A 13,701-nucleotide genomic window follows, 5' to 3' on the forward strand; every position below is an offset into this window, starting at 1 on the left:
TCAGAGCTGGATGACTCAGCTTCTCAGAGGCACAGGAGTGTGGGAGGTTTTCTCCTGCGGTCGGCTGCCTACGTGAAACACATCCTCCATCACCGAAACAGTGCAGCAGCCCACTTTCCCTCCCAACTCTGAATGACAGGCTGGAATAGAAAACACTCAACAGCGGGGGTACACTGTACGTGGGCTACACATTCCTGTGCAGAATGTGCAGGTGCGCGCATTTGAAGACAATACAGCTAAGAATATGAATCATTTCTGCTTTCTCCAAGGAATCATTAGTCAGAAGTTGTTGAGACTGTCAGTCACCTCTCTGGTTTTCTGTGATTCATTTGAAGGCGTCAGGAAGATTTTAATAAGATGAAAATGACTGATGGAGCCTCTCCGCAGCCGAGCAACGTTACTGCTGAGAATCCCTCTTTTGAAACCCATCCTGTGATGAGGCTGTTTACTGTCTGTGTTGTCAAACCTCAGGAATGCTTTTATTAATGGCAGCTTAAAATAGGACTCAATATTATGCCCACATTTCCCTCTGGCAAAGGAAGAGAGAGAGAGAGAGAGAGAGAGAGACATCAAATTCCAACAGTTTGGGATAAACAAACTGAGGGCTCTATCCATAGATGAGCTGAATGAAATGTAGGAGAGTAATTGCGATAAACTCACAATGATCCTCACTTGTAGGATTTGTTTTCCTAGAAACTGAAACAGAGCAGCAGGAAGTGAACCTGCCTCACACACATTTATCAGATCACAGTTCCTACCTGATGTCCGTGTTTACACACGCGAAACAATTTGCACGCCGCCATTAAACGAGGGAGCAATGAGCCAACTGCAACAACAAATAATGGTGATGATAATAAAACAGTGCACTGCCGATTCAATTCTAAGAACACTGTGTTAAGTGAATGTGACAGCGTGCCACCCATTTATCATAATAACATTATCTTTTAATGTGATATTGGGAGAAGTTTAACGAGAGGTTTGTAGCACAGCCAACATTTCTATTTAAAAAAAAAGCTGCAGTTGTTGAGGCTAAATATAATCCAGTCATGGGACCTCACTGTGCAAGTTAGAATCAAATATGATACAAACTGGAAACACACTGAGACGAGCTGCACCCGCTCTGTGGGCACACTCAAATATCCAGTATGAGCTACACTGTTAAAATGTTTAAAAAGTATAACAAGTTTGAACTTTTAAGTACAGGTGAATGTCATTGATTGACAAAATGATGAAAATGTTATGACCTATTATAACTTGACCATTATAAGAGGGACACAGCTCAGCAAACTAATTACACATGTTGATAATATCACTGGTAAACAGCATTGTAATGGTTATAATATATTTATTTTGTGGGCATATCTGTTGTGTATCTATTAATATCAATATTAAAAAAAAGTGTAAACATGTATTAATACAATCTGTAACTGAATTTGAATTGTGTGTCTCTGTATATGTGCTTTCAGCCTATTTTCAAAGCATTAACTTTACATTAGACGACATTGATCCCAGGCTGTGAACTTGACCTTTGACAGTTTGGGATCAATCAATAGCGACTCTACTCCAATCCAATTTGCCAAATTTAATCTAAATTGGATTAAAGTTGCCCCAGACAAACAAACTCCATGATCACAATACACCAGTTAGTTACAAGAGGAGGCCTCCAGTATTCATAACTGCTTAAATTCACAGAAGTGAATAAAGAATGTTACATGGAGATATGTGACATATTGTGAAATGCTGCACAAAACCGGAAAGGGTTGACAGTGCACTTTGCATGACCCCCAAAATGTTAACACTTTCAAATGACAATGAATAACACAACATAATCTATACCCACTAATAAAGCATGTTCTGAAATTATAACAAATGTAAGAATATAGCGTTATGTACTGAGATGAAAGGAGAAACACAGAACAGAAATAATATCAACATTCTTTTTGACATTAGGTCTAATGAATGTTCTGAATCTTTTCTTCACTGCAGCTCTTTCTTCAGAATCCAGCCTCCTCATGGACTTTGGTGAGCGTGTTCAGAGTGTGAGGCTGGTGTGAATCCATGAGGAGGAAGTGTATTGATCCGTCCACATGCAGAGAATGGGGGTGTGGAAAGATCACTGACCTCTTTGTGAATGACGACATCATGAAAACTGATGCTCGTGTTCGTGGTCCCAGGAGAACAGTGATGAAAGCGCTACAGTTCAGATCGAGACTACAACACGAGAACGAATGTAGCAGGGTCGTGAATAAGTGGGTTAAACAATTCATTTTTAACTTCCTGCACATTGTTCAGATGAGCTGCACATCTGGGGTCTGGCGGCTGCATTCAACGTCCTTAGTTTGGAGAAAAAACTAAGTTGTCGAGGGTGAAACTAAATATTGACAGGGTTGTTCAATCATAAGGTTAAAGAGTCTCCTCACCGGAGCGAGACTGAGTTCAAGAACAATCTGAGAGAGTGGGTTTAACAGTGAGTGGGTCCAGGACACAGTTGAAGTGGAAACGTAATATAAACTGTTTCCTCCATCACTCATCACACTCATGTCCCTCTGTTCTGTCTCAACTCTAGAGTCACTGCTGTATCTGCTTTTACCTTCACCAAGGAGGGAATGCTTTGTCCCCGTCTGTTTGTTGATGTTCTTTGTGTTTTTTCGAAGCATTACACAGAAACTACTGAACGGATCCACAGAACCTGAGGAGACAGTGGGACATGGACAAAGGTGCTTTAACATAAAGAGAGAGGGTGGTTTTTAACATTTTCATTCATGGATCTTATATAAAAATCTGGCACATTTAGGGAACCGAAATCTATACGTGTTTGGAATTTGTTGCAGCTTGATTGAATTTGGGCCTTGGAGGAATGCGCTTTACTCAAAGCCATTCCAGTTTTTGTTTAGTTATGTTTCTCCCTCTTTATCTCCGTCTAGTCCGCAGTGTGTTGGTCAGAGCTATAGTGTTCACCTGCAACAGCAATGCTGATAATTATACAAAAATATTGTCATTTAGAATATTAACATTAACAGCGTCACTGTTAATGTTAATATTCTAAATTATTCATTATAGGAGTATCTAATTCAGCAGTTCAACACCCTAAACCAAAAATGATGATCATTTAATAAGGTTTGTAACCTTAGAGAGGAAATCAGAGCTGAAAGTGAAGGACTCTGAACATGAGCAGACGTCTCCTGACTCCTGAGAAGCAACTTTGTCTTTTCAGTGAAATATCTGCACTGCTGCAAATTATGTGATCAGACAGAAAACAGCCAGGTTCTCTTATCAAGTGTCCTCTGGACTTCTGTGTGTGAAGAGAAGGAGGAATGTCAACGTAGTGACAGTGGTCAGTTCATCCTGAATGAAAATCAATAACAGGCAGGTCACGTAAGCAGTTGATGTTTGTTTTATTGGCCTAAGATTGTCTGGACATAATGCAACGCCTCCGGTGTTTAACGATGTTCATCGTACATTTATTTTGTGACATGTGCAGCACAGAGTATAAATGTGTATACTGAATAAAAGAGAGACATGGAGTCATACGAAAAAAAGGCAAGTTGTTTTTTTTACAATGAGCTTTCAGGACATTTTGAATGGTCTTTTCAGACTTTTCTTTTAGAGCGTTTATCTAGATTGAAAAAAATATGCCCATTGACATGAATGGAGGACAGTAACAAACAGAAATGTGTTCAGGTTGCTTATGTCACCTCTCCTAGATATCCTCTCACCCTGGCACTTCCACGTTTGATTACCAAAGCGATTGTTTTCTCAGCTATAATACAATGCATACAGGATTTTTTTTACATTGAAACATCAGTTACATCTGCCATGTTCAAATATTTGACCCCATTAACAAAATATGTATAATAACAATAACAAATTTTACCAACAATAAAAGCATTTGTTATATTAGTCAGAAAGTCCCATCTGTTGCTATGCTTGATAGAGACTGAAAGAATCATGTGCGTCCATTGTACAACGGTTTATATACACAATGATGAAAAAATACAGACATGACACAAGTGCTTAGGAAACACAAAGATCTTCTGTGAAAGTTGTTGAGGCTATGATTGATAAATTAGACACTTCTTCCTCTGACAGACGCTCTGCTCTCATGTTGATTGGCTGGTGCAATGCTGCCTCCTCATGGCCTAAAGCACACACTGCAGTTTAACATTTTCTTCTGGTTCTCAGAACGGACAACTTGCTCGAGTCCTATTGCACAATTTTATCTTCCAGCGATGGAGACATATACATTTCATTTTAAAAAGTCAGCATTTCTCTTCCCCACAACTGTTGGCAAAAAGGTTCAAACTACTGTACAGTGTCACATTTTAAATAAATACTCTCCATTAACAAAATGTTGATGAGTATATTAGCATTTATAAAACTGAAAAACATCTCGATGACTCATCGACTCAAAAGGAACCATGTAATTCAGCACCAACATCTGGTGGCAGCTTTGGCTGAAAAAGTAAACAAACAGAAACAAATATGCCAAACAAACAAAAAAATTTAACGTAGCAATCCGACACCAGCAGGTATTAAATATTTGTATTAAACTGAGCTTTCAAATCCTGAACCCACTTTTTTAACAGGGCCCAGACGCTTTACATATATATTTTGTTTATGTGGATACTCCTTTAAAAAAACAAAAACAAACATTTTCTGTCATTTCGATAAATAAAAATAGAAAACCACAGAAATTTCTTGTACACTGTCAGGGTCTGCCACACGAGTCCTGCCTCTCCTCCTGTCATAATTTCCCCAAGTGAAAGAGAACTTGGCAAATAATGGTCACCACTCCAGCGCTGAGCACAGAGGAAATGGAGATGTCTAATAATCGGCTCTCGTACAGCGCAAACTCCGTTTTGTTTTCCTCCACTTTAGCCATGGCCAAGAGGCCTTTGGCTGCTCTGCACATCATGTTTATGCTCGGCGGGTCCAAAGGGGGATGCCCCATGTGCAGTAAGCTGTGAGGGTTCTGCTGGTACTGCGCCATGCTAACGCCATCCTCCAAGAAACCAACAAAATTACCCACACTGCCCTTCTGCATGGCTATGGCACGTGCTGCTGTGGGGTCTCCTTGTGCCAGGTGGGAGAGGACGGCCACCGCCATTTCCCTGTACACCTGGGCCTTCCTTTGTCCCACGTAACGGAGAAGGACAGTGAACAGTTTCTCCTGTCGGCTGAAGGGCGGCGTAGCTAGCAGGAGGTCGACGTTGCCATCCTGGATACTCAGCTTGCAGAGGCACTCCAGCACCAACCTTTGAGGGGTGAGCAGGGAGTGGGGCGCTGCTGACGGGAAGGGGTCCTGGGCTTCAGCGGAGGGGCACACCATCCAGTGGAGGAGGCCGTCCAGGATGGGGAGGCAGATGGTGTCTGAGTAGGTGGAGAGGTCCAGATGTCCAGAGATGTTGGCCAGCGTGACCAGGGCGTTCTCCCTGAGCAGACTCAGACACTCCCACCACCACTCTTCTTTGCTACTCGACAGCCCCTGCTCGCGCTGTTCGTCTCTCTGGTAGCTAGGGGGCGACCTCATCCTCTCCGGGTGCTGGTGTTGCAGCAGGAGCAGCCTGCCCAGGAGAAGAACCAGTGCAGGGTGGCGGGACATGTCCAAGTCGTTGCCAGGGATGAAGGACAGGCTCCTGACGATGTTGGAGACGCAGAGGCACCGCTTGGACAGCGAGTCCTGCCAGGCGGATATTGTGGAGAGCGGAGCCTCGTCCAGGCAGCGAGGCTCATCCTCAAGCAGGGTGATGTGGTCCTGCTCCCCGTCCGGGTGCACCCGGAAGGGGTAGGATGGCAAGGAGCGTGCAGGGTGGGCGTAAGAGAGGGCGTCAACACGAGCACACAAAACATCATCAATGGTAGCGGTGATGTGTTTCAGTGGTTGTTTCTTCCCGTCCTCCATCTTTTGTTCCTGCTTGTCCTCTTTTCTTGTTTTCTCATCCGCTCTGGCAGGTGGAGCAATCCGGGGTTCAAAGTGTGTCTGAATGTGTGCGGTGGAGTCGCCACCACCGGCCTGCCAGTGGAGCAGCCCACTGGTGAACTCAGTGATGTAACCTAAGCGCTCTGTCATGTCTTCAATCAGGTCCTCTTTGTGGACGACCTTGATGGGGAGCTTATCGTATTTGCTGGCTTGTTGAGGTTTAGGTTGTAACTCAGTGACAGGCTGCTCCGTAGACTCCTTTTTACTCTCTGCTCCTTTTTCACCCTCTTCTTTTTCCTTCCCCTCTTTCTCTCTGTCTTCCTTGTTCTTGTCCTCCTTCTTTCTGCTCGCCTCACACTCCTCCTTTTCACCGTTCACCACAGCAGACTCTGGCTCTGCAGCAACGGTTGGAGCTTCCTCTGTGACGCCTCCTGTTTGCTCCACCTGCGTCTCCACTGCCGGGGCTGACTCTGACTCAGGCTGAACAGCAGAGTCCGTTTCCTGCTCAGGGGTGGGTTCTTCTTCCTTCTGGTTAGGAGGAGGATCCAAAAAGTTTTTATGAGCTACGGTTCCCACCTCAAACTCTTCCAGGATCCCAAAGATTTCGATCAGGCAGCGGCGGAAGTGCTCCACGATGAGCTCGAGGAATCCAGGCAACTGCTCAGACAAAGATAAAATATCATCAGTGTCAGCAATTGAAGCAGAGGGTCATTAGTTCAGTGTTATTATACATACTCGAAATGTATAATCTATGGAAAAAATATTTCCCCCTCAAATAATCTTTGAGAACATCACTATAGAAAAGATTTATCTACGAGTTTAAAGGCCCTGTTCATCACACCTGGTATTAATATACTTCCTAAGAGATAGAATCACGAGTGGACAACTCCTGTCTCCTGTGACCACATGCGTTCCGATCTCACTCCCTGCTCTACATAGATAGTCACATACGTAATGATTGTGTGTTTGTGTGTGTGTGTGTGTGTCGGCCTGAGCGAGAGAGACAGAGAGAGAGAACGGACAAAAGAGAATGACACCTTCAAAAGTAGTGATCGGATCTCAGGAAGTGTTCAGGATGGATTCATATCTGAACTTAGAGCGGACCACTTGTAATCGTATCACTCAGGACGGATGTTAATACCAGGTCTGAACGGGGTCAATCAGTGAAACATTGTCGTCACCCTGTCCCAGCATGCTGCAATGTGCTAAACAGATCTCAAAACAGATCTCTTCTGTCAGTCAGCAGCGAGGTGTAGCCATCGAACTGGTTTTACCTGAGAGAGGATGAAGGAGGCCACAGTGCTGTCGTCATACAGCAGGATGTTGATGGTGTCTAGAGCCCATGTGCTCTCTGCCAGCAGCCCAGACTTCAGAGACATCATGACGCGCCAGGCCTCAGGCGTACCTGGGGTTTCACACAGTGGGATGTATTAGAACCAGGGAGAGAAAAAAAAAAGATCAGACCGTCCAAATGATAAAAGGGACACTGAAGAGAATAGATCATTGTAATTATTTTAAGATGTGCTGCTGAACTAAGGTATTTTATTGGATCATCAAAATACTGTACTGAATTTACTAAATAATGGGAATCCAACTCACCAGTCTCCTTGGAGGTGAGCTTGCGACGGGGCTTGAGGATGGGCATGGAGGCCTCCACTGATCCTGGTGGGTAGTTGAGGTCCCTCCTCAGGTTGGGAGGAAACTGACCCATGGATCCACCGCCCTGTGAGCCCATCATGGCCATCCCAGGCTTAGGCATCTTCATGGGCGACATGAACTGCATTTTGCTGGGTGACATCCGAGAGTCCAGGGAGCGCTGGAAGGCCCCTGGGCTGGGTGCTCTGGGCAGGTGGTTGGCCATGGATGGGGAGTTGGAATAAGACGATGGCTGGCGGGACAGGGGCGGCATGCCACCTGCTGAAGACAAGTAGGGAGACTGACGGTGCCACTGCTCCTGCCCAGGCCGCCCGTCCATGTCATCTCTACCAATGGAGCCGTACGGTGGCATTTGAGATGGCGGACCCTGTCGGTTGGGGTAGGGATAGCCCAGGTCTGTCCTGGATGGCCACATGTTGGGCCCATCAGCAGCGTGGTTAGGAGTGGGCCCCCCGCCCATCAAACTGTGCTGGCTCTGTCCTGAGGGGCCTATGCGGTCGCGGGGGTAAGGGTAGGGGAACTGTCCCTGTAAGCCTCTGTGTTCAGGGCCTGAGTATCCACCACTGTAGTGGTTGTACATGTCCGGCTGCTGGTTACCATACTGCATGGCATACATGTCGCTCTCATGTCTCTTGGGTGGGGGGCCGTACATACCGTCCATGGGCCGTTTGTAGCCCTGCTGAAGCAGAGATGTAAGCAGATATCTTTTTGTTAGTAGTTTTACTATCACAGATCTCGTAGATTTATTCTCACTGTATTGCTTTGGTCATATTATGTGTTATATTCAAACAAAGCAGTAAAACTATTAAAAGTGTTGAGAAAAATTGTAATTTATTATCTAGCTATGGTGAAAAGCTACAAGTGCCTTAACAACCCCCTAAAATTATTCCATCTCAGTTCCACAAACACAGCCCAACCATTTCCTTATTTATCTTACATAAAATGTTACATGTTTGTGTTCCTTATTCAATTTATTTTATACATATTTATATATTCTGTTATTAATATGTATATTTGTTGTCATCTGTCCTTTAAAGCTAACTTAATTTGACTGAGCTGAGGTGAAAACTGCGTAAGGGCTTAAACTGTCAATAAATACCACTGTGCACCTCGAGCAGCGAGTGACGGACATAACATCTGTGGTGGAAATGATATGTGGCTGTGACTATAATAGGGTTTTAACTCAGTTCAGAATGTTTCTAATACTTTATTGGAACAATCAGTTTAATAACACTGTTTTTACCAGGACACTAAGAAGAAGTAATAAACCACACAACTATTACTTTGATAACACTCATTGAATGATCAATGGACCATTGATTATACTTCATGAACATGATCAAACTCAGTAAGTAAAAATTTAAATAATTCATAATGAATTCATACATTGTTTTACATTATCTGTTCAGAATTGGCTGAATCGTTTTTCTAGGCTGTCTCATGTAAGACTACTGTATTTCCATCTAACAGGCAGAGGTGCGAGCTGCCTCTCACCTGCTGTTGTGGGTACATCCCAGATGGATGCATCCCATATGGCATGCTGGGATACTGCTGACCGTAGCCGTCGTGTCTGAAATGGAGGAGGGAGAGGATATACAGTTAATCACTCACTGATATCTGATATTACTTCACATTTTTATTCCGTGAAAACGCAGATGCTGACCTCTGCTGTGAAGGGTATCTGCTGGCAGAGTACATGCTGCCCTCGCTGTTGGACGGCCCCAGGTTGTTCTGACTCCCAGGAGGACCCATGCTCCCCTCCATCCCCATCACATGGTCTGGTCTGAGGATCACACAACAGGGATATCCTCATTTTACTCACAACACAACACTGATTTAAATTCTGTTATAAACACATTGTTAGGCTCATTAAACAAAACCACTATAGCCGGCCTCATGGCTCATGGTATATACAGTATATATATATATATATATATATATATATATATATTATAGGTTATTGCAGGTTCACCATCTTCTTCTGGTGGACGGTGAACCTACCTCCTGTCGTAGCCTGGCCCGTACGGATACTGTGATCTTTGGCTCATGCTCAGAGATGATGGGGGTCGGCCATACATGTCCTGCAGACCACCACCAGGCATCTGACCTGGTATGTAGGGATCAGCTCCAGCCACTGTGCAGGAAGAAGGCAAAATATCAACATCATGAACAAAACTGAAGAGAAAACACGCATTTCACAATCTAAAAAAATGTATCTATATTTATGGCATGCGACCTGCTCCTTTAACAGTACAAACTATGTCTTCTCCTAACCAGCAGATGGCAGCATTCCTCTATGAATATCCGCCACGTTCCATGATTAAATCTAACTGTTGTTATGCAGCTAACATCCACCATATTATTCATTCAGACTCCATTCTCTTCAGCCTTCAGAGGAGCTGCAATTCCTTTCTAAAACTGCCGTTTGTTCTGAAAACTAAATCACATGAGTTGGTCAAAACAGGTGCTTCTCAGCGGGGTGGAGAGGATGAAAGGTTGAAAACGAGGAGGATGAAAAGAACTAACAAAGTTAGGATGAGACGAAGGCTAAGATACACGAACATCAGACGGGTTGGTGTGTTTTTCAATAAAGGGATGTGTGGTGTAACAAACAGTTCTCAGCTCCTTTCATAGTTCTAGGAGCAAAAACACACGCACACACACACACATCTGTCCTGATCTGAGACAACATGGCGACGAGACAATGAATTAGACAAACGAGACAGACAAAAGAACAATGGCTTTAGGATGCATGAGACAATTTCATGATTAAAACTGTTTTTTGGGGACAAAACAACAGCTTATTCACAAAACAGGTCCAGGCCTTAGCGTGGGGGTGAAAGGGTGTCACAGCGTGTGCCTCACTCACTCTTCCTCATCCCGGCAAAGGGGTCCTTGGTGTCGTACTGCATCCTCATCATCATGTCAGGCATGCTGAGGCCCTGCTGGTAGGGAGCTGAGGGGGGCAGGGAGGCAGCACGCTTTACGAAGGCCGGGTCGCTCACCTCCGAGAAGGGGTCCTGTACGCTCACACTACTCCTGGACAAGGTGTGGAGGAGAGGGAGGAGAGGGGAGAAGAAGGTAATGTATGAGAGAGGCGCCGATCAGGGATTGGACAGAATGAAAACATGGAAAGCTCGGTTTTACATTCAATACTTTAATTATTGAAAAATAAGTGTTCGTTTAGGTTGTGTCTCATTCACCCCCCCTCAATGAAAATAACACTGCTGATTTTCTCTGCCTGTAAGTACGTGATTGTTGCACATTCAAAACATGTAATATCTATGTTGGTCGGTTCTTATTAGACTGAGTTTATTTTCCCACGTGAATAAACAGAGAATACGACTTTCAGTTCTTTTCAATGAAGGCTTTTCTGTTTTAATAGTGACCATTAGTATAAAAATTCTCACTAAAAATCTGGACAGCATTATAAAATGGCAACCTCACTATATAGTGGATAATACTGTGAGTAGTGAGTGAATTCAGACATAGTCATTTTTATAAGATAAAATTATAGATGTTTAATCTTGATATGAAATACACACACATACAACTTAAAATAATTACTTCAATTGGTGACGCACAAATTAATTAAGTGTTTTCTAAAGTTTGCCATTATGTTAATATAACTTGTTAACTTAAAGTTGAACAACCTTCTTTCATTTCTTGTCATTCTGACTTAAGTAATTCTTAAGGTAACTCCAACTATTTTCTATTTTCAGTGTCTAAAAGTACTAGTAGTGATGTCATAGGTGTATAATTAGTAGTAGAAGTAGTTTGTTGTAGATTTAATTCAAAATTCATTCGTTAAAAGAATAAAAGATTTAGCAGCAAAATAAAAGTAAACTGACCTCCGTCAAATGTGATATTATATAATTGAAATATAATGACATGCATTACTGTAGAACTTTTTGCAGAATTGTTATAGCTGTTATAGTCAAAAAGGTTTTAATGACTTAATGTGCTGTTAGTTTTATCTTAAACAATGCATCATATTTTAAGAATATAATAATATAATTTGTATGATTGATAAGTAATTAAGTAAGTAATTATTGTAGTTGTCAATTAAATTTGGTGGAGTAAAAACAAGATTATAATATATTTATTAATTCATTCAAATGTGGTCTAATGAAAGTGTAAAGTAACCTGACAAGTACGTCAAGCTGTATTAAGGTAAATGCCAATTTTCATCATTTTATTTGTGTCATGTATGTCTCTCACATAACATCACAAACAAAGCAAACAACAGAACGGGGTCTCCTCTGCCAGGCTCTGCAGACACATCTGTCACGATTTATAATTATCCAACACCGTGAAGGACATTTTACTGAAGAGACTTTTAATCATCATATAAAGAGCAAGAAAATACAATACAGTCTTTCATTTTAATCTCAACTAAATCGCCTCATTAACAAAGCTGTTCCTCTTCATGGAGACACTCACATCTAACTGTTTGGATGATGGTTATGTATCTGGAACATAACAGAGTTATTTACTATTGACTTAAACCTGCTTCACTTCACTTAAGTTGTCTTTTAAGGAACATTTTTCATATCTTAGGTTTATACCCTGCGTTAACTAAGAATGCTTGTTTATAATAATAATAATAATAATAATAATTTGTACTGGACAGTAACAGTATTGATACTTGTAGTAGTAACAGCAGCCGAGTTGTGCAGCATGTGTGTGTGGTACCTGTTGGGGGGCAGCGGTGTGACCTGCCCCAGAGGGGTGGTCGCAGGTGTGGGGGGTTTCAGGTCCCCTGCTGCCTCTGCTGTGGAGCTGCTGCCAGACGACTGTGGTGTCTGTGGGCCTTGGAGGGAGCCGCCTGAGTTTGCTGTGAAACAGAACAGAAGTCGCATTCTTATTCTTTCAAATTATAAATTAGGTTTATTGTAAAAAACAGTAACACATTCAGTCCTCAGCCCCCCGCCCCATAGTGGGCCTGTAGCGGCAGCACAGCGCTGTATTAGGGAGATAACTCTGGACTTAGGGCCAAAGCACTGACATGAGAAGTGAGGCTAAGCAAACATCCGACATGAGGGCTGAGGAGATGGGAATGGAGGGACTCTGAAAGAAGGGCCAGCAGAGGAAGAGGAGAGGACGCAGCGAGGACAAGAGAAGGAAGGGATTTCTCCGGGGAAATTGCCCACTCCAGCTCTTTATTTGGAAGCTGTTTGAAGATGCTTGAGCTGTTTTTATTTACGCCTGCCATCGGGTGGATGAGGGGTTCATGTGGAGGCCTGAGCTGGGGGGCACGAATGTATCTGAAGAAAATATAGTGTACATATATATATATATATATATCTACCATTATGGTAAAATCAAGGCTAATACCTAAGCAAATATCCCATAAATAATGCATGAGTGAGGACCTTGAGGAAGCTGGTGCTGATGACCTCCTCCTAGGAAAAATACTTCCACCTCACACAGACTCCAAACTGGAGGTTAACACTGGGTTAGTGTGCTCTCTTGTTATGACACCATATTTCTGTGAATCTCTCACTTCTGATGACGAGAAAATTATGGAGTGCTGAGCTACAAGAGCCCACCACACAAAGAACCCCCCCCCCCACCATCCCTTCTTGCCAGATAAAACCAAGGGATACAAATTCTCAGAAGCAGGTTTAATGGAAAACGTGGAGCGTTCCGGCTAAAAGATGACAAAGACGGAGAAAGAGAGAATATGAAAGTATACTAATGAGCATTTAGCTAAGAAGGCATTCTCTGGAATAGCCTCAGTGGCCTTTCCCCGCGCAGCACGTTTCCACAAGAAAAAAAGAAAGACTTAAGCTTTAAAAATTCATGCAAATTCTGAATAATTCAATGATACCCCCTGCCTCTATATCATAGGAGATGGAGAGAAAGAGAAAGTGAGAGCGGGAGAGAGACAGACACAGGGAGAGATGGTTATCCCATGACGATGAGGAGGGAACGGAGAGGGGGCAACGAGAGGCCAGGGAGCATTAAGGATTCTTCACTTCCTGGGACATTCCCACTTCAGACAAATATGAATGCACACCCTCACGCACGAGTGGAAAAGTCCAAACCATGGCGGGGTTAGACAAGGTTAGGAGATCCGCAATTCCTCAAGAGCACGAGGGCAGACAGACAAATGCATAATA

General features: G+C 43.1%; 1 protein-coding gene across 1 annotated transcript in view; it reads right to left on the reverse strand.

Annotated features, from left to right (window-relative positions):
• Positions 1–3,371: 3,371 nt before the first annotated feature.
• LOC118116366 (AT-rich interactive domain-containing protein 1B) overlaps positions 3,372–13,701 on the reverse strand; it is a 176,153-nt gene continuing 165,823 nt past the window's right edge. The window contains exons 15-22 of the mRNA XM_035168042.2: positions 12,272–12,413; positions 10,446–10,615; positions 9,578–9,710; positions 9,240–9,359; positions 9,071–9,146; positions 7,520–8,252; positions 7,195–7,325; positions 3,372–6,577 (exon numbers count right to left, since the gene is read on the reverse strand). Coding sequence (XP_035023933.2) covers positions 4,745–6,577; positions 7,195–7,325; positions 7,520–8,252; positions 9,071–9,146; positions 9,240–9,359; positions 9,578–9,710; positions 10,446–10,615; positions 12,272–12,413 — 3,338 coding nt within the window. The 3' untranslated portion in view covers positions 3,372–4,744. The remainder of the gene's footprint in view (positions 6,578–7,194; positions 7,326–7,519; positions 8,253–9,070; positions 9,147–9,239; positions 9,360–9,577; positions 9,711–10,445; positions 10,616–12,271; positions 12,414–13,701) is intronic.

This window comes from Hippoglossus stenolepis, chromosome 10 (assembly GCF_022539355.2).
Source record: "Hippoglossus stenolepis isolate QCI-W04-F060 chromosome 10, HSTE1.2, whole genome shotgun sequence".
Lineage (NCBI taxonomy): Eukaryota > Metazoa > Chordata > Actinopteri > Pleuronectiformes > Pleuronectidae > Hippoglossus > Hippoglossus stenolepis.